At 37.3% G+C, this 22,118-nt stretch overlaps 1 protein-coding gene and 1 long non-coding RNA gene across 7 annotated transcripts in view; one reads left to right on the top strand and one right to left on the bottom strand.

Moving 5' to 3' along the window:
* Positions 1-22,118, top strand: part of LOC137179644 (uncharacterized) — a 178,270-nt gene that overhangs the window by 37,388 nt on the left and 118,764 nt on the right. The gene's annotated exons all lie outside the window — the stretch shown is intronic.
* LOC137179643 (teneurin-3) overlaps positions 1-22,118 on the bottom strand; it is a 370,272-nt gene that overhangs the window by 230,927 nt on the left and 117,227 nt on the right. For all 6 annotated transcript variants that reach the window (XM_067584473.1, XM_067584474.1, XM_067584475.1 and 3 more), the window contains 2 exons: positions 20,156-20,226; positions 16,554-16,841 (listed from right to left, as the gene is read on the bottom strand). In XM_067584473.1, coding sequence (XP_067440574.1) covers positions 16,554-16,841; positions 20,156-20,226 — 359 coding nt within the window. The remainder of the gene's footprint in view (positions 1-16,553; positions 16,842-20,155; positions 20,227-22,118) is intronic.

Raw genomic sequence — 22,118 nt, 5'->3', positions numbered from 1 at the left:
TTTGGTCTCTGGTTTCAGTGTCAGTCTGGCACATTCTGTTTGAGTTAGTTGGTTCAATCTTTCTGTAATACATGCTTTCACAGGTCAGAGTAATGGTTCTAGTTTGGCTTGTTTAACCAGTCACAGATTGACTTCCTCATTTGATTACTAACTGTTTATTGCTTTTTTGCCACCACCCCACTAGGAGCCTTTAAAGATTGAACGATTAAGGTTTTTATTGCCCTCCAGTAAAAATGGATGGGTGTATCTGGGGATGATAGGATTTGTTGATCAATATCTATGACTCAGTAATTATTTTGTGTTTAAATTAGATGCATGTAAAATTTGTTCAGCCTGTAACTGCCCAGAGGAATCCCAGGATCCCAAATAAGCAGACAGGGGGAGCCACTAAGAACTTTAAGACTCTCTTTACCTTATTTAATAACATGCTCTAATTCACATCATCACAGCTTTGCAAGTTGCTCACACAACAAGACCTGGCCTTCTGTCATATTGTTGCCACCTTGTTGTTCTCATACACACAAAGCACACAGAATAGTACACGCTGCGTGTTGTAGACACAGCACATTGATAGGATTAAAGGTAAACACTAATCTGCTTTAGCCAAGGAGATTTTAGAAGTATGTGACATTTCCAGTGATGCTTGAGATATAATGACATGCTGTTATATGTTGTTGTTCTTGAATTCATCATTTCTTGTTGTAGGTCATATCTGTTTGTTTTGTTTTTACAAATAAATCATACTAAAAAGTAACCTGAGGAACACAGTTTGGGAAATAAATTTAAATGGATAGCTACAAGAACCAGGGGACTAATTATCAGTGATCAAATAATGAATGAGAGCATTGCAAATGCCTCACAAAAGTAAAATACTGACTACATTGCCTTGCTTCAGTGTTACACTGATATCAAACCTGGAAAATCATTCATTCAACTTGAAAGTGACCTTGCAATGGTGACAATCAGTGACGTGTTTGCCAAAAGCAGTTTAGTTCAGATGTAAAAGGTCACATGCCCAGTGTCCACAGTGACCGCCTTCAAAATATTACAGTGTGATTTGGTTTCTGCTTTTCACCGTTTCTTAATTATATATCACTATTTACTGAGATGGACTCTGGTGGGGCATAGTGGAATAGTCCCTCACTTGTATGAGAGATAACTGTCTGCATCTCTTCACAAAACAAAATTGATTGATGATTATTTAGCAAATGGTTACACAGTTACATTTAGTGGAAAAGGTTCTGCTCTTTGAGGGAGCTCTAAAAGACTCTGAACAGCAACAAGGGACTATTTCTTCACTAGAAAGGAGTTCCATTGAAAACAGTTCAAAGTGACTTTATTAGAATTATCTGGACCTATCAGGATATTGTTTTTGTAAAGAGATGTCGCTGTTTAATTTCATGAAGTCATCTTTCAATGCTTCGAGCTAAATTCAATTCTGCTGCATTGTATTGGGGTGCAGGCAGAAATCTCAGAGACAGATATCCTCAAACCTGGGCAAATAAAACCATAACTATCTGCATGAGTAGATACCTCTAAGGAGTGGGAAATGTGTTTTGGGGTATTTGAGTGAACAAACACTGTAAGATCTTAGTTTTTGTAAGAAATACACTGATGGCAAATTGCAATACAGTCATGACAGTTTCAAAGAATATTTGTGCTTAAGCTAGGTTTTCTGATGTTTGTTTGTACTTTGGTGGTTTGGCAGAGATGTTGATGTTGATGATTTTTTGAGAAATTAACTGCTGGGTATTAGTGGTGTAGCCAATCTGAAAATCATACATTTCTGGAACGCTGTCTCCTAGTAAAGAAGCTTATCTTTAAAAAAGTCAAAATCATGGACATTTTAAGCTCATCCACTTGAGAAAAAGTTGATTGTCAATTTTGATTGTGGTGTAATTTAGTTTTAGTTTTAAACTGCCATTCCCAGCAGTGTTAAACCTTTTTCTTTCAAATCCCCCCCCAAAAAACATCCATCAATGTACAAATCTGTCAGATGACCTCTCATATTTTGTAATTTTTTAAGCGGTTCTTCATGTGACTGGACACAGAGTGTTTGTGTATGGCAAAGATGAGCCCTCATACTGTTAGAGGAACAGGGATGAAGATGACAAAGGAGGGGAAAATTCTGACTTTACTGGCAGATTAAAAATGAATTGAATATTACTGCAATTTTTGGCCATGGGCTGTGACTGACATTATTCAACCGTTCTCACTGACAGACTTTTTTGTTCATTTTGTAGTCTAATTGTATTTACTTGTTTACCTGATGCTGCTCTGTATATTAAAGCTATACAGAAGAGAACCAGTGAAAGAGAGAGAAGAATACTAAGATAGCTACTGTGAGAGACAGACAGACTGGCCTACCCACTCAACAGGCCTGCACACACACACACAAACACATACATTCAGCTAAACAGCCTTTGTTAGTGTCATAATCACATTTAGTAGAAGCCATATGACACTAGAAATAGCTGCCAAGGACAGACAAGGCCATGTGGGAAAGTGTGAGTTTGTGTCTGTGAGTAAGAGAGAGATGAAAATACGGAGAAAACAAGGCTCTGTGTGTGCGTGTGTGCGCATGGGTATGTGAAGTTTCTCGGTTAAATCACCCATATGCTGAGGTCAGCCACACTATCACTAGTTTTCTAGACACTTTTGGGAAGGCTAGCATGTGTGTGTGTGTGTGTGTGTGTGTGTGTTTGTGAGAAAGAGAGGGAGGTGGGGAGAAACATTATGGTAATTTCTCCATTTAGAATGGAAATCGCTACGTCTTTTTATAATTAGTGCAGCAGATTCAAGTCACCTTTTGCTAATTTAAAAAATCTGTTTAAGTGTAAGTTCCAAATATTGGGTGTTAACAGTGTCGGTTAGAGATGGTTTCCTGTTGGTTTAGGTGTCAGTAGACAGTAATGTTGTGGCTATGACCTGCTCTATAGTTTCAGAATGATAAAGGTTGGTTCATCTTTTAATTAACCACAACGGATACAAACACACACACCTGTCCAGCCTATATAATAAACAACTGTCTTTCCAACTCCCCCTGCAGTGTATTTAATTATCTCCGTTAGCATGGGCACAATTGATGTGACTGTGGTACTGTAATTGCTGACCAATCACATTGCTCAAAGTGACAGGATTCCTTCACGGTGACATAGAGGGATTGAGTCTCACTGGTCATCAGAGATGCACCCAGTGTAAAGCCATGTCAGCACAAAAATCATCGTCTTTAACACTTTTTCATTCTCATGTTATGTCAAGTGTATCTTCGACGCTGTACACATCAAACATAAAGAAAATGCAGTGAGAATGAAGGAATATTACAAAATAAATAAGGAGCATCAAAGGAAATGTGGACAAATGTGTGTGGAAGTGCTGTGAGTAAGAAAGAAGCAGTGAAAGAGGAAAGAGACGGCACAGTGGCACTGTCCTAATGATGTAAACAGTAGAGAGGACAGAGAGAGAGAGAGAAGGAAGGAATGAATGAGGGGATTGAGAAAGAAGGGCAGATGAAGACTAAGTGAGAGGGGGAGAGAGTGAGGGAGCGGGCGAGTGGTAATGTCCTAATGATGTAGTGGCTGTCAGAGCATTTGCTTCAGAGGCCAAATGATCCTGTAAGAACAGCACAGCTATTGATCCAGCTATTATACAGCACCACATACTAATGATTGTGTGCGTGTGTATGTGTGTGTCTGTAAGAGAGAGCGAGAGATGGAGTAACAATGTATAACAGAAACAGGTAGATACTGTGTTGTGTATAAAAAGTGTGAAAAACAGGTTGCTATGACTAAGTAGGTGTGTAGGCTTATGTCTGTGTGTGTGTGTGTGTGTGTGTCTCTGTGTGCCTGGGTTTTTGTTACCTCACTGGGACCTTTTCCAGTATAAACATCGTCCTTGTCAGGACAAGTAGTCCTCATGGGGACCAAAGCCCTAATGAGGCAAAACGTCATTTCTGAGGTCCTGGTTAAGGTTAGAGTTAAGGTGTGAATAGTTAGGTTAAAGTTAAGGTTAGGGTTAGGGTTAGGGTTAGGGTTAGGGTTAGGGTTAGGCTGTCCACAAAGAATGGAAGTCAATGCCATGTCCTAATGTGTGTGTGTGTGCAATTCTGACATGACAGTTCATCAATACTCCCACTACAGTGTGACACATATGAAACCAAATCTGCTTGATATCTGATCTTAGTGCTCACCTTGAATACTTTCAATGCCTCCTGACCCACACACACTCGCACCCCTACACACACGTATAAACATCCTGCATAAAATATCTTTTCATCTGTCCGAAATCAAGCTGCAATGCATATTCATAAGAAGAGAGCACCATACCTCTTCTCCTTCACCAAAATTCTATTATGTCTGATTCAATGACCTTAAATTACCTGATAAGTAATGAAAAAAAAAAAACTATTGCAAAAACCTTGAACTTAAGACCCATGTTGCAAAAAAGAAAAAAAAAAACTAACCCTAACCATAAACTGTCATTTTAGGCAGTAAAACAATTACAGTATATGGCCCTCTGGAAGTTTCAGCATTGTGATTCACTAAACAGCACTTATGGCTGTAATTTTTCAAGAATCTTCTTAGACAAAGTGTAACTTAAGGGACACCAAAACAACACTAAACCATTACAATTAATTAAATAAAATGCTAAAGCAGAATTTAGAATATTTAAATTATTCCTTAAAGGTCTTGAATATTACAAATAGGAATACGGGTAAATGTTTGGTAATGGTAATGAATATGAATGAATGAATGAAATGGTGATGAATGGTAATGGTAAATGTTGTTTTTAGGACTCTGTTACCCAGTAATACTGTTAGGTGAGGTTTGTTGACTTAATTTGTAAATCATGTGAACATCTGGTAGAGCTTTATATATGGCTGCAACAATTATTTTCATTTTCAATTAATCTGCCAATTAAGTTTTCAACTAATCGTTTGGTCAGTAAACATCACAATTTCCCATTCACAAGAAGATGTCTTCAAATTGCTTTTTTTTTGTTTGAGCAACATTCAAAACCCTAAAGATATTCATGAAACGAAGAAATGCATTTGGAATTTTTGCTAGACAAATGACTTCAACAATTAATTGATATACTAAATAGTTGCTGATTAATTTTCCATTGATCTGCTTATTGATTACTCAACTTATTATTTGAGCTCTAGTTTCATCCATGCATGGGGAGTAAAAGAGCTCTGACTGCTACTATACTACTAAAATACCACATGTGATGTCTTGCATGTCATATGTAGAGTGTGTATAGTAGGGATGTGTAGAGGGCCCAGTATTTGTATTTGTATCTGTATTTGTTGAGGCAGCAAAATTATTTGTATTTGTATTCGAATAAAAATGGAAAGAGGCTTAAAAATCCTGTTTTTGTTTTTATTATGCTTATAATTTTAGAAAATTGAAGATGAAAATTAAAGTGATGTCCAAATTAAGAAATGTGCGTCATGCAGCAGGTGGATGTGACTCCCCTCATTGAGACCTGCTGATAGACGCAACAGCGGAGCAGAGGAGAGACACTGAGATAGCGACTATAACTGACCTGCTCGCTGGTATTTAACATGTTTTGTTTTTTTCTTCCCAAAAACAAATAATTTAAAGAATATTTGTATGAAACAAATATTCATAGAAAACCCACTATTTGTGCTTTGCCAAATAATGTATTTGTATTCGGCACACCCCTAGTGTATAGTATCTCATTTCAAACTGGATTCAGTTTTCTGTGGACAGGGCACACAGTCAGTACTGGGAAGGGGACACTTCACTCTAGTTCCAATCTCTCATCTTTGGTGTGGAGAGAATGCGTCACCCATGTCCATATATCAGCACAATACTTTCATGTGAGCAAACAGTGTCAGAGTGAACGCTTCCCAGTGGAGATGGGATGCCTTCTTAGGAATTATAATGAAAATCCTGTATGTTCTACAGTTGCTAAAAAAGCATGGCAACATCCAAATTTGAAAGATTTGGAGCATGTATACTGCATGTTCTCTGCATACAAGAGATAAAGTCAAGTAGTTTGGGTAATGCGAAAAGAAAAACAGCTAAACTGAGTTACTGCAGTGAAAGCCTTGCCTGTCACCACAAGTAAAAAGGCCATCATCTATCAGGTCCCAAGACTCAGCGAAACCGAGAGACACTGCTGTAGAATTTATTAGGCTGAATGCTCTCTCTATCTCCCTCTCTCCATTTCTCTCTGTCTATCTACCTCACTCGCTCCTTATCCCTCTGCACTTCTGGTAATGGATTCTGCCTAAATGGGTTCTGAGAAACACAAGTGAAGAGAGGAAGAAGAGAGGAAGAAGAGAGGAGAGGAGGTGAGATACACTAAGGGACGGAAAAGGGAGGACTTGTTGCTTGTGTCCTAGTAGCATCTGACAGATTAGTAACTATTGATATTATAATCATTTTTACAGTTTACAAAAATCTCTTTGATTAATTTTTTTGTGTTTTTCCCCGAAAGTGTTGTACATTAATAGATTCCCGGGGAAGGTTAAATATTTAAATCATTACAGTATACAGTATATCAGTCTGTCTGTTTTTACTTTATCACATTGGACAAGTTCATACATTATTAATTGTTACACCGCTATTATCAAAATTGTCTATAATGATGACAGTGCACTTTTCTGTCCTGAGAATAGACCTGTGTCTTTACATTATTACTCTATTTCAGTAGAGCTGAAAGAAAGAAGATTAAAGGAATAGATAAAACATGTAGAGAGAAGGAGGGGGGATAAAAGGAGAGAGAGAATGAGAGGAGGGAGTAATGCTGTACGGTTAATGATTTAATGTTAGCCACTTGATGGAATGAAGTGTCTTCTCCATGTTAGCGGCGCCAAAGTTAAACCCTCTAGTCAGTTAGTCTGTTATTCATTGATTTCTCTGGTCAGCACTAGATTGCTATGGAATATGACTGGCACCAGAGCTGTGTGTGTGTGCGTGTGTGTGTGTGTGTGTGTGTGTGTGTGCATCCTGTGGACTCAAGTATACTTCAGTTACTGGAGGAAAACTTATTTTTCTCTCCCCACTGCCACAAGAGAGAACCTATATCTACACACACATACGCACGCACGCACACACACAATCAACTAGTTCTTGGAAGTGCGTGAAAGATGAGCCTGAAATACATCTGTAGTTAGTACCTGCAGTCGTTGTGTAACAAACACACTCACTGCTACCCTCTGTGCCTTCTCGCTGTGAGAGAGATTATACATTATTTATTCCTGAAGACTGTTTTGTATTAAGCACACAGCACCAGCTGAGCAAAAACATAACCACCAGTAATATCTATGTATCAATACTGCAGTGTGGATGACAGAAAAATATCTTCAAACATATCCTGGTGAATGAGCATGTATAATGTCTACATATGCACCTTGCTTATTACAGTCATCTGTCTTCTCCAGTAGTCACAGCCGTTGTCTCTATCTACCATGATCTCTGTGTGTGTGTGCACGCATATGTGAATTTGTGGATATGCATATATATATGTGTGTGTGTGTGTGTGTGTGTGGGTTGTACCAGATAACTGTCTAATATATGAAGTTTTTTTGCAACAGCAGGAGTAAATATGTCATAGGTATATGAACACAGTGTTAAGGCTACGTGATGTATAGTTTAATAAGCTCACAATATCAATATTTTAAGGAATACATATTATTCTAAACAGCACATGGAATCTGTAAGCACTAGCACACACATACACACACACAGATGGAAGAACATTCCTGTGAGACTACAGGGGTAATCTACCAACAGTCCTGGTGCAGTACCGAAAGAAATGACTGTGCAAGTCAGAAGTATAACAAACACACTTAATAAATGCAGAGTGTAGTCTTATGTCTATAATGAGCCAGGAAGTGTTGAGACTGATTTGAGTTTCCAGAAGCTGATATCAGTTGTGATAATAATAGTCATCATCATCATCATCATCATCATCATCAATCATGATAATAATAGCTATTGTATTATAAAGCTATAGCCAACAATTAAGAGAAAACAGTTTTGACCATTTGTGTTACAATAAATTTATAATCCCTTTCAAATTAAATTTATAATTCAAATAATCGGATCTATGAAATTGAAACATTAAGTCTAGAGCGGCAAATATTTTTAAAAAATTGATTTATAATTTTTAGTAATCTTTAAAGGAAAAAAAAAGTCATAATTCTCTGGTTCCAGCCTCTCAAATGAATATGTTATAATATGAATGAATATTTTCTGATTTAGCCTTCACCGAGAGTAAACTGAACATCTTTGGATTGTTAACTGTTGGCAGGGACAGAACAAGACGTTTGAGGACATCGCCTTGGGCTTTGGGAAACAGTGATCTACATTTTTCATGATTTTCTGACATTTTTTAGACTAAATGACTAATCAATTAATTGAGGAAAAAATCAACAGATTAATCTATAATAAAAATAATCATTGCAGCCCTAATGAGCAAATCCATTTCATGAAAAGCTATGGCTATGGATTTTGACAATGCCAGCTTTAGTGCATTCACACTTTGTATTGTATATACTGTAATAATGCAGCAAAGATGAAAATAAACTTTATTTACTGTTGCTCCTACTTTTTAATGAGATCAATTCACACTATAAACTGTGTGAGCAGTGCATCAGAATGTGGCCAGTGATAATGTGGCTTTTTGGGGAGCAATTAGCATTAAAGCTTTGACAGCAAAGAGGAGAATTCTTTAAATGTCTTCACTGTGACATGCCCGAGTTTACATAAGTACTACAGTATATAAATCCCATTCTTATGATTATATTGTACATAAAATAATGTTCCTTCCTGTTAAACAGTAACCAAAGGTAAGAAACAGATAAATTTATTTTGTTTTACATGGCTGTAACAACAAATAAAAATAGTTTCAGTTCAGATATACAACCGAGTTCAGCTCACACAGCCTGAATGACATTAAAATATTTCTAATAAAATAAACAACATAAGCACTAGAATATTTCATTGTCACACTGTAGTTTCTATCATGTCATGTAGGAGGCCTCACAGAGCACACTAGCTATGGCCATTATGCACCCTTTCAAGAGCTGTGATGATTTCTAAAGATCCTGCTAACCTGTGTCCAATGATGGCTTAAAAAAAAGAGAGAATCACCCTAATATTCTGTCTCTTACAGTCTAGAGGCTATGATTCCCCACTTAGAAATGGTAAAGGGAAGGTGGTGAAATCAAAAGGAGACAAAGACTGAGATGCTGAATAGAAGGAAACGAGGTATCAACAACAGATAAAGCTAGCCATAGAGACAGTAGCCCCTTTTACACAGCCCGTTCAAGGTGGGAATACTGTGCCTGTAATCTGCCTGGTTTTGTATAAAAAGTACGGACATGGAGTGGGGGGGGGGGGGCAGAGTTGATCCACCAGTAAGCCGGCTACGGAGGTCATCACAGAGCTGGGTGGACTGTGCGTGTAAAAGGGACAGCCGTCAGGCGCTGTGGTGTACAGCTGCAGGGCTGAGCGGAAGTGTGTGAGCGTGTTTGTGCTTTAGAACATAACCGCTGTTAAACAATCAGAACATAACATTTTATTAATCTGATTCACCATCTTTCTGACTACCAACGCTCCCTCTCTTCATTCACTCTCTAGCTCACTCGACCACATCTGCTCCCTCTCTCTCTCTCCCTCGCTGGTGCTCTCAGCTCTCTCTCTCTCTCTTTGTCTCTTGTCTTTTTTAAAATGAGTCGGGAAGCCGACAAAAAAGTCTAACTTTACTTTTAACGTTATCAAACAAAGAGAAATGTCCTCCCCTCATCCTAGTAATGTCTTTGTCCTTCCTCACGGCAGAGTTTACAGCTCTGATCATTCTGATCTCGTCACGCCTCTGAATCCGGAACGCCTGCATGCTATGTAAAAGCACACACGGAGGCGGCTTTATGCCAGCTTTGTGTGGTTCAGTGTAAAAAAACAAAGGTGGCTAAAAGGTGGATCTTCTCTTTGGCTATAATGCAGGTTCTCTGTATAAAAGAGGCTACAGTGAGAGAAGATATAATGCCATTGACTTATTTTCTCAAAAATATTCAAAAGGCAGCGTCTTCTGTCTGTCACAAAGCTCCATATTTATGTTTGGAGTAAGTTTGCAATTCAGTGGTAAAATGTGAATGTTTCACTTTGAGAGAACCTGACAACAATACTGAATACAGAACAAGTAGAGGCTAGAAAATCTCCTCTGCTTTAGAATTGTTCTGTATGAATGGAAGTCACTGCTTTCGCAGTGGGTCGCATCCCTGCACCTTTCCAATAAAGCAACCACTGAACTGAATTGAACTAAAGTGAATTTAATTGAAAGAGTGAGAGCGATTAGGGTACGAACAGATCCATCCATCATTGTCTATTTTATGTCTCTGTCTGTCTCCATCTGTCTGCCTTTTTATTTGTGTCTCTGTCAATGGAGAGCTTTCAGGTGACATATCCCACCCTCTGGCAGCAATACTGGAGCTCTGCAGCTGACAGCCATCTTGCATTTGCACTATAAATCACAATTTACGATGTTAACAACAAGTGTGACCCAGTTGTGTGTGTGTTCTGCTCGTTGTGTGGACTGTAAGTTTTTAGAGGAATAGATTTAGATGCCATGAAAGCCCCCAAAGCTCTCCGAGGTGAGAGATGAATGCATCTGCAGCCTTAACTTTTAAGGATGTGGTGCATACTTTCAAAGTACCATATAAAAGTAGCAAAGTAGGAAATAGCCTTAGTTATTTTTCACATTGACATTGTAAAGTGAGTGGCAACTTTGAGATTGGTATGGAACTCTCTGGGCTGAAACATAAGACACGAGGCTGCACAACTGAAAGAAAATAAACCAAACAACTGAACCATTTGATAACTTCATCGCTTAACGTTATGTTGCTCATGGCAGTGATGGTATGAAGTTGGATTTAGAGCTTTGTAGAAGAAAATAAATATATTGAGGTATATGAACCAATCCTACTTTTGGATTTTGGGTCAATTCTGCATGAATTTCACAACAAAGACTAAGCAATAGGAATATCCTAGAACAACTTCTTCAAAGCCACAGACGATTAAGCTCATGGGTACTGTAGTGTTCTCTGTTCAACAATATGGTGCATTATGGTGCCAGTGACATCACACCGAGCGCATTGATGAATTAAATATCTAAAATTCTTGGCATGTTCCAAGGTCCCTATCCAGGTTTCAAAGTTTTAGTGTCAGTTTTCAAGTAAATGCAGACACACTCCACTCTTAGAAGTATTCTCTCTAATTCCTTCAGAAAGTAGTGAAAAATTCAAGACCCTGAAAACTTATTTTCTCCGTCAGCTTCTTACTATGAATAATAGGGTCCGACATTACACACACTATTTTTGCCAAAGTTAGAACAAATCTGGCTATTTTTTCACATTTCCTTTTTTCTCTGTGCTCTTCTAAGGGGCTCAGTTGGGAAAAGGGGATGACATCCATGCACCAGTCAGGCTTTAGTCACACACCCACACAGTCCTTAAGAAACTAATTCATTTACATTTTTAACTCTTAATAAGTAATACCTAAAGATGTTCTTTTTGAAAAGTAAAAAGAAAAAGCCAAATTTTCAGGGGCTTTAAGCTACTCTGGTGTAATAGATTATGTAATATATACATGACTATTTCTTGATTTTTATATAACTTGTATAATAGTCACATGCCCTGAGTGCATGTGTTCATTTCATGCTTAAATGAAGCCGTATCACTAAGTATAAGTATATTTGTGAGTATTCTGTGTGTGTGTGTGTGTAACAGCTAAGGTTATAGTGTTAAGCGGCTTAGAGATGCCAAATGGATTAAGTGTTTTGTTGACACATAGTAAAGTAATCTGGTTTGCAAAGACGAGGTAGACCCCTCTTCCTCTCTGTCCGCCTGTCTGCTTCCATCTCTCCTATACTTTTTCCTTTCTTCTCCATCTTATTGTGTCTTTCTAACTCTCCCTGTGTATTCCTTCTGCCTTGCTCTCTTCACACATAAACATTCTTGTACGGACATAGCTAGATTTTAAAGAGATGGGACAGAAAAGGGTCAGCTAATATATATTATAAGCTCATTACTATGGCACAAAACTAGACATCTGTTGTATCCGTTAAGCTCATATGTGCTGGACATACTATCTCCTCAACCTATTTAATATAAATATAGAATATCTTTGGTTTAAATTTAGCTTCAATGAGTAGATTTTACATTTCTGTCATTTGATACCCAGTTTTTATGTTTATTCCAATGAAGCAGGAATGTAAAAGGCATCACCTTTGTGATGTCTGAGGACTCTCTCAAGGAAAGACACACCTGTATCAGAGTGTTTAGGAAAGATGTAAATTCATGACAAATATAAATGTATCTTCCTTTGTCTGTCCCTGTAGTTGAGATCACCAATATCAAGTAACCGGGCAAGCAGCAGCTGGGCACCCATGGGTCCAGACACAAAAGTGTTTACGTCTGCCAGCATGTGTGTATGTGTGTTTGTGTGTGTGTGTCCTCTGGGGAACCAGCCAGATGTCTCAAGTCTAATATTTCCTCTCAGGAGAGCAAATAATGCGGAGGCTTCTCCCTTTCTCCCTTTATTCTCCACTTTCCCTGCTTCTCTTTTGAGTTACTAAATCTCCATTGAACTGCCTTGTGTTTTCTTCTCCTTCGCTCTGATCTTTTCCTCTCTTCTCCCGTTCTACTCTCCCTCCCAGTTATGTAGTCTTTCTCCCTCTTCTTCTGTCAACAAAGCCACTGATACAATAGCAGAAGTTGGTTCAAGTTACTGTGCACACGCATTTTCTGCTGTGAGCTGGGGTCAGTATCAAGGGACCGAGTAACAATAAGTGTCTAAGCGGAGGGTATATCGCCTGCCGTTTACAGTACAATAAGCATTCCGTTCAGAGAGTGAAGAGCAGTACAAGAGAAGAGTTGAAGGTGAGGTGCTGGCAGAGTAGTGTCTCACCACATACGTTTACTCTCAGAGGAGCCTCTTGACGCAATTCAATACCACACTGATCATAGAGAAGCGAAGGATGAAAGTTTCTGGATATTTTGGTGTGCTGGGTGAGACACCCGCTGAGGGGATTGTATTGTATTGTATTGTATCATTATATTTTATCAAATAATGTTTTATTATTTTAAACATAACTTCACTGAACTTCACTTAACTTCTGATGTCATTACATGTCATTACATGTCATTACATCATCTGTCACTTAATACCTTTACATGCACACTATTCCTTGTTATGTGTTATCCTGCTTTTAATCATGTTCAGGATGTGATATGGAAGCTGGCTATTCACATCTCTCTCTGTGATGCTAACATACTGATCATCTGTGTCTGACATCTTTATGTTAAACAGTCTGTCAGTTCTGTACTGAGCTGCAGGTATTTAAAAAATATTGAGCTGTTTAGACATGAAAAAATATTGTTTCCTGTCCTTTAGTATTTTCTATAACATTCATACAGAGAAGCTGTTGGTATGCTGTTTGCAGGGGACATGAGTAACCTAGTTATTCATACATGATTCTTACACAAAGTGTGAGCAAAAAGTATATTACTACTGATAGAACTAAACCCACAAGTGAGCGCGTGTTAGCATTTGAACCACTTCGTTTCCACATCTGCACATTTTCACAATCACAAATGCGAGCTAGCATGCTGACTTCTTGCAAGACTTTTCAAAATGAGCCACGCACACTCAAACACACACAGCTGCATTTTAAAGAGTCAATTATCTTTTGAAAACTTGACGACTACTCACTTTTAGAGACGGGAAGTGTATCCTCCAGAGCTCTGACATCCACAGCATAATGCCATTTAATAAAAACATTATCAGACTTAATATAGGAAATACAACAACTCAGCACTTTTGTCTCACTGTTAATTACAACATCACACCTCTTAATGAAAACCCACTCTGTGTGTGTGTGTGTGTGTGTGTGTGTGTGCGTGTGTTTGTCTGGCTTAATGAATATACTGTGTATTTCTCTTTGAGCGTATGTGTGTGCATATGTATGTATGTGTGTACTTGTGTGCGACTGAAATCAAAAACAAGTCCTTTATGAAGTATGAAATTCACACCTGTTAGGGAAAACTACCTTGTGGATAATGGCTTCACATATGCATGTGCATGTGCATGCATACATGCAAACACACGCGTGCACACACTCTCACACACACACGCACGCACGCACGCACGCACGCACGCACACACACACACACACGCATGGACACACATGCACACACACACATGCACACACACACACACACGCACACATGCATGCACACACACATACACACAGGCACACAAAGAACCACTTCACAAAGATAGTTGCACATATTCCTTTTTGTGGGCACTAATAAAATCATTAGTGCCCACTGACCCTGAAACACACACAAAAGACAAGAAACAAATGATTGCTCAGCTAAATTGTGATCATTAATTAAATTAATTAGCAGTACATTCTTTTGTGTTTGGCTGCCACCAGCCCACTTCCCCAGTTCCCACCACCTGATAGTATGGGGGCGCACATACAATATACAGTAAACATCCCTGTGAGAGATTCACCGTGTCGTCCTGATCCAAGTCCCATTGTTTTCCTTTTTCTTTTGGCTGTTTCTTTTATTTTGGTAAATTAAATATCAGCTTCTTAGTGCAAAACTTGAAATTTAAAACGTCAAAATTAAGTAATATAACCCCTATTCACTAGCTAATGAAATGTACTGCAGAGTTTTATATCTAAAAAATATTACTATTAAATTTTACTCTGGAATAAGCCTTTATGACATGGCTTTACAAATCAGAAGAATAATTTAGACTCAGCAGCCTATAATGACAGCTATTAGATTTCCACAGAGATAGGACATTCTATCATAGACCATGGGTAAGGATTCTTTATTATGTTTTAAAAGAACTAAAAAAAACCAAAAAAAAACCAACAACTAATGAGACTCATAAAAATAAGGTTCCAGTTAGACAGCTGCTGGCTCTGAAACATACTGCAACCAACACTGAAATCACCAAAGCAAGTTGTCTGTGATCAGAACATTGGTCAACTTTGCGTTGTTTTTTTCCCCATTTTCTTTCAAACAATACAACAATTGTTTTAATGTTCCCTCATTAACAAAGCACACTGGCATTAACTGCTGCTTATGTATTGTAGTTCATTTCTTTAGACAACAATGAGAAAATTCAGCAAGGATGGAACAACAACAGCCAGCGTATCTTATCCTCTCTCTCTCTCACACACACACACACACACAACAACCAGCAGAGTCACAGGAGGACATGAGAGAGCATCACATGGCTAATTTTTCATTTATAGGAAAAAATAAAGATCTGGATTATACCATAGAAAATGTATATTTTGTCTGATTAAATAAAGCAGAAGATGATAAGATTGATAAGTGTGTAGTAAAAACATCTCAAGAGATCGTTCTGGTCAATCACAATCAAAAAAACATCACCTGTATAAAAATAGAAACAAGAGTAAAAATTCTGTATTTTCATTTATATTTTGTAATTTTATCTTTAAATGGAATCAAGAAATCAATCTCAGTATTGAAAGCGATTCCAGACTTACTAATCCTAATGTTCTGTTTGGGATCTTGAAGGCCCCACAGTAGCAAGGAACAATGTGAACACAACACAAGGGTTGAAGAATGTCATTTTCACTTAGCTGTATCTTTATCAATGTCAAGACAAGTGCCTGAGACATCAAGTTTTTTGAATCAGAGAGAAACTTACAACTTAATTTGAGAAATGTGAGAGTATTCAGACACCATGGAATAGTGTAAAGGTGCCCCTGGACAACGTTCGTAGCTGTAACTATCCTTTCAGATTATCATGATCAAGACTGGGAAGTGTCTCTGTGACTGACACAAGCCTGACATCATCAGACCAATTCGCAAATGTTAATTAGTCTGGAGCCTCTCAGTTCATTTTTCCAAGGAGCATTATCACAGGGCACAGACCAAAATGAACGCAAAATTCCAATCAGAGCTACAAAACATGTGACATAGCGCTGAGCGACGAAAAAATGTAAAGAGACTACAGCGTGCAAATGAGCTGTGATGGTTTAGCATTGATATGTCTGTGAACGAGTGTTGATAATAAATCATCCAGTTCGTTTAATACTGTTGTGATAGAGGATTCAACAGACCGTTCCACATCAGCGGCAGCCATCTTGGTTGTTTACGAAAATGCCTCAAAAGCGCTCCTCTGTACAGTCATCATATCAAACCTGCCCCATATTAGATAAACAGTTGTGATTGGCCCTAACCCGGCCAAGTCGGGCTGGAAATCTGTCTGAATGGGAGGGGGGCCAGACGCATCTGCCAGAGCAAATAAAACATGAGCTTGCAAATTCGTCTGGTTCCCAGGCTAGAGTAAACCACCAAACAACACAATACAAGAAAGGAAGGTTGTTAACAGAATAAAAATAAATCATGAACCACTCCTCTGACATTCATAAATACGCAGGAAGTTAAAAATAACATCTGACAGGTTTTGAGCATAGAGAGGAAAAGAAAACCAAAAAGAGAGAAGAAAGTTAGGATGATGTCCTACCATTGTCGCTGTCAGACTTGTTCTCATGCTCGGTGTCGGTAAGAGTCAGCACTGAGTTGGAACGGCTGGACAGGCAGGAACTCCTCCCAGATGATTTACCCAGACCCCCGCGGCCCCACAGCCGCATGGCACGCTCTGGTGACATCACAGCCTGACTGTCGGTATCTAGATCCTGGGCTGTACCAACTGAGAAGCCACGGTGGGGGAGACCCATCTCGGAGCAAAAGGCCAGGCCACGGCGTGACGGCGGCTCGCAGATCCCCAGCTGACGAAGACTGAAATGCTGACCTGAAATAGAGGTTTTGGGATCTTTTTAAAATTCAAATGTTATTAGAGATACTGATGACCATGTGAAAGTACATGTTTTTGTTCATTAATTGTCCTTCACATATGGCAACAGGCCGGTCCTTCACATATAGCAACAGACCCTAACCCTAACCCTTCACATATGGCAACTAACCCTAACCCAAAAACAAAAACATTTAAATCACATTTGTGAAGATGGAACCAGAGAACATGACTTTTCCCCTAATAAATAACTTCAAAAGTTAATCAATTAGCGAAATTTCTGTCATTTAATTTGATCGACTAATTGATTTTTTGACTAATTGTGTCAATAATATGTGAGTTTTAATTAAAGGACACTATTGACTCCATGTAACGGCCTAACCATCACAGACACACCTGGTCTTGTATTTGAGAGTGTGTGAGTGTGTAGGAAAGAAGCTTGCCAAGTTGGAGAGAAGGATCTCAGGTAAGAAAGGAAAACATACACTGACAGAAGCTGCAATGTGTACAAAGACCCTGACATGCACGAGTATACATTCACAGTCTTCAAGAAGAAAAGCCTACATTTGATTCACTGTGAAAAGTCACACTTGACCCAGGTTTTGACAACTGTGGCAAAGCTCTCAATAATTAAAATCAGAAAAAGGGAGAAAAAAAACCACCCAAAAAACATTAATTTGTAAAAGACAATTCTGAGCATAGAAAACATAAGCAGCAGCCCAGCAAGCAAAGAGACAGAGAAGGTGAATAATAATTGACTAGATCCCTTAAATCCAATTTAGTCATTACAGGAGAAGAGACAGATTACAAGAGCTTTAAGCCTGGAAGATTAAGACATACAGTAGACTATGAAGGTGGTGCAACACATATTAGGATGTACATCTTTAACATCACAAAATTAATCATTTGTACAAAATGCATATATATTCTCTTATACCATCTGCTCAGATATATTTCCATATTTAATAATATATAAAGCTTACTGTAAACAAAATAAAATAGTAAATGAAGGATTCATGGCTGAAAATGAGGTAATTTTGAAGCATCAAGAAGAATACAAAACCAAGGGAAAAAAAAAGTTTCAGAAATGTTATATGTGATAATGTTAGATCATTATATGTTAAAGAGGTCAGAATTTCTGCAATTAAGAGAGACATGGCTGTCTCACACTTTGGACTATAGGATTCCTATAGGGTTTCTGTGGAACCAGTAATCAACTATTCAACTCTATATCATATCATCAGCTATTCAAAGATTAGTGTCATTTTGAGATGATGGGGGTTGATTAATGACAAAGAATGAATTGATACTACAGTGGTTATTAATCCACTTAACTGAAACAGACATTTTGATCTGATTCCACAAAAAAATATGCATTCACAAACAGTATGTAAGTGTAAATGTGTTCTCATGGTTTATATGATCGAAGATGAATGATTTTACAAATTTATTTGAAGTTGTTGAATAATTTCATTTTCATTTTGTGCAGTCATTTTCATTTATTTATTTGTATCTGTGCATTGTATTTATTTTATCTGTATGGATCTATTTACGTATATTTACTAATAAGGTGATGATAGAAGTACACACACACACACACACACACGTATATAAATACACAAAAATGGTTCCCACATTTAAAAGAATTTAAACATATTTTATTGTGAGGACAGTATATTGTTAATTATGTTGTTTACCATATTACATATAAATATATATGTAGATATTACACATTTTGATTCCTATTGAGAAATAGGAGAATTTTCTACATTTTCTGTAGCGTATTCCAGGTTCTGAGGAAGAGTGTAATAATGTTGAAAAATTTTAAATAATAAATAATGTAAATGCAAGACATACATTGAAAACACAAAAATGATTGAATGACTGAAGAATTATTGAAAATGGCTGATATCTTTAAATTCCTAAACTGTTCATAATATTGAGAGTTCCTAAAAATTGTTAGTGATTTTACTTTATTTTTTTAGGACCATAAGGGATGCATAGCAGATGCAAGGATTTAGAGCGCTTTTAAATGACCTTTCATACATTTTTGAGAGTACAGTTTACACTTAGTAACGGGTTTTTTAAGAAGGGCTGCTGTTCCTCTATTTCCGAAAAAATTGCTTCTTGAATATTTGAAAACATGCAAACTGGGGAAGTATTTCATGAGTGGATTATATATTCAGAATACTTAATTTTTTAATTTTCATTAAATTTCACAAGTCATCAGGAGTAACTCTTCACATCAACTGGAAATAGGCTGGAATCAGGTTCAAACTACATGTGTGATAATCCTTTAAAATATAAATGAAAAGAAGGCAAACAAATTATCTATAAAATCTCAGTATGTGCCTCTTCATCTTTAATCAGCAAATGAAAAGGGAAATTATAAAAGCTTTCCGTAATTAATGGCACAACAAGAGATAACGAGCGCTGCCGTTCAATTAAAAGTTATATTAATTTTAAATGAGCTCCAATTAGGCCAGCAGTGAAAACGAAGGCGATAAGATGATTGAGTAATTATGATTTTTTCATTTCTCAAATATTGACGTTGTGTTAATTGGAGCTGGAGAACAATAGAAGCACTTTGTGGTTGAGCATGTTTCCTTTTAATGTGTTATTTTACCCTCACTTCTGATGCTTTACTATGGTTTTCATCAGACATACAGTACTTCATATACAGTATATCTCTTTCCACTCTCATCTGACAAGCATCCTTGCATACTTGGACCATTAATTTTAAGCAGGTTCCAAAAATTCAAAAGTTTGTATAAATACATATAAAAGATCAGCCTGTAAAAAAACTGTATCAAAGTGATCAAATGAATTAACATTATATACAGCGTGACATGCATCATTTAATTGATTATTAACCCTTCTTTACTGCATGTGAGCTTTATGAGTAAATATTTGATCATTTATTTAAATTAAATGTGTGACTGACTGCTCACTTTATTTAATGCAAGTTTTACACCAGCTTGGTATATACATTAAATACACTTATAACTCTAACTATCTTATTAATAACCTGTCAATTACACAATGAAGACACAGTTAAATAAAAAAATGATATTTAAAAACCTATTTAGAACGAAATGTTATGTAATAAAATTACTGTTAAAAAAACAGCAGGGAAGCAACAAACATGACATTTCTAGGAGTTGATGGTGAGTCTACCAACGCAACACTATTAGTTCACTCTGGATTCACAATGTTGAGTCCTATTGCTTTAAGTGTGCACAGCAAACCAAACAGAGGAGGCAAGGGCAGCATACAGTATGTGTCTGTACATGTGTGGGTGTGTTTGGACTCACCTTGTCTGTTGTAATCATCCTGTTCACGATTAACCATGTCCTTGTGTCCCTTGGTCGTCCCGTACAGTAACCTGTCAACAACCAAGGCATCAGTCATCTGTTGCTGTACTATGATAAAGCATAGTTCTTCAAAATAAACCCAGTGGAATTCAGTGTGCCTTCATTGTGTCCTTTTGTTGAGTTCATAGCTAGCAAATCGGTTTAAAGTACAGTATTAGGGATCAAACAGGACAGGGTGTGAGGTTGTCAGCAAATACAGTAAAATGCCAAGGGTGGTGACTGCAGATGGTGGAGAGTGATGTGTCTCCACAGAAACTGCTACTGTTCAATAACTGTAGATCTCAAGTATTCCACTGCTTGCCCCCTAGGAATTAATGGAAAAAAGCTAGTAATTTTCAGCAACCTAAAGCAGATTTGAATACAAATCTGATTTTTACCTGGAATCGGATACTAAAGGTCATTAAGTAATAATTAACACTGGAGTTTGTACGTTGTACTTGACATTATGTCACATTTTAACAACAGAAACACTGATTAATGTTGCAAATTAAAACAGAGATTCAATAGAAAAAGGAATAGAAACCCAATTATGATACTGGTCATTTTCTTATAGTACTGTTGGATGTCATTTGATTGGGTCATGGGTGTTGGGAATGTCATGAAATTCCACTGTGTGGCAGGATTGTGTAAAGGCCAGAAAGTGAGTTTTTATAGCATGCAGTCTGAGCATCTAGTCAAGAAATATAGGGTTACTGCTATTAATCAATAATTCTGTTAACCATGCCAGGCATATTAAGCAGTCCCTCCAGGACTATGCAGAGCATTTTTGTGATTATTACGGCCAGAAATGTTTGATTTTGCAATAGCTTTTCTAAAGCTGCTATACAATTTGCAATACAATTTGTCATGTTTTATGTGCTCTTGTTGCAGTAAAATTGTGGGAATAGGCAGAATTTGCAAGCAAAAGAAAAAGATTCTTTTAAAAACTCACTTCCTTGGATAAAAAGCATCCTGCATATTTCAGTGCTATTTTTTTAATTATATTTTGAACATGAGAACCATAGGCTCAAAGTTATATAAAAAGAAAATACTGTCCTTGATTCCATTCATCAGCCTTTATAAAATAAACATTCAACTCAACATTAGCACCAAATAAAATCAGTGAATAATGCCATTACAATAAAAATCCATTAATATAAAAATATAGCTTCATTTTCAAAGTGCCCATTTTCATGTTTGATGTAGATTATGTCCATCTTTGCTGTCTGAACAACATCAACTCATATTCTTCTGACTAACTGAATGGGAATTTGGGAGCATTTGGGAATTGTTTTGATCGTCTATGGCATCATTTTTGTTGGCAGATGAGATTTGTCCTTCCCACTCGAATGCATCCTCGCTGAATGCTGCAATGACGTAAGTTACCACAACATGAAATGTGACAATTGGTCCAAATCAAAAGCGGTCTGTTGATTTAGCCATTTCATGCAGAAAAGTTGTGGTAATTTAGCAAAATTGCAAGCTCTCACAAATATTGTGGAGATTTCTTGAATTTGCTTTAATTATTGCAATCGCAAGATCACAATTTCCTGGAGGGACTGATTGTGGTTATTGTCTGCTACATCATAATGATTAAAAAACATAAATAAAGAATCAATGCTGGCTAAACTAGACAATTCCTGATCAAGCATGGCTAAAAAGCTGTTATTACTGGTAATTAAAAGGACAACAGGAAATTAACTGGGACATTGAGTCCAGCTGTGTATGTATATTGTTGTATGAACAGTCTAATGAATTGTTCACTTTCTTAAATAGAAAAATCTGGGACAGATCTATTAGCTGTACCACCTGTTTTTCTTAATTTACATAAACTACATGCTCTAGTCAGATGAGTGTCTACTAGCATATACACACAAGGTCTGACATTTCAGGGTTACAGTCATATGGTTTGAAATAAATAACA

The sequence above is a fragment of the Thunnus thynnus genome, chromosome 3 (assembly GCF_963924715.1).
Source record: "Thunnus thynnus chromosome 3, fThuThy2.1, whole genome shotgun sequence".
In the NCBI taxonomy this organism is placed as follows: Eukaryota; Metazoa; Chordata; class Actinopteri; order Scombriformes; family Scombridae; genus Thunnus; species Thunnus thynnus.
The sequence above is the reverse complement of the archived record's forward strand: the minus strand, read 5'-3'. Positions and strand labels throughout refer to the sequence as shown.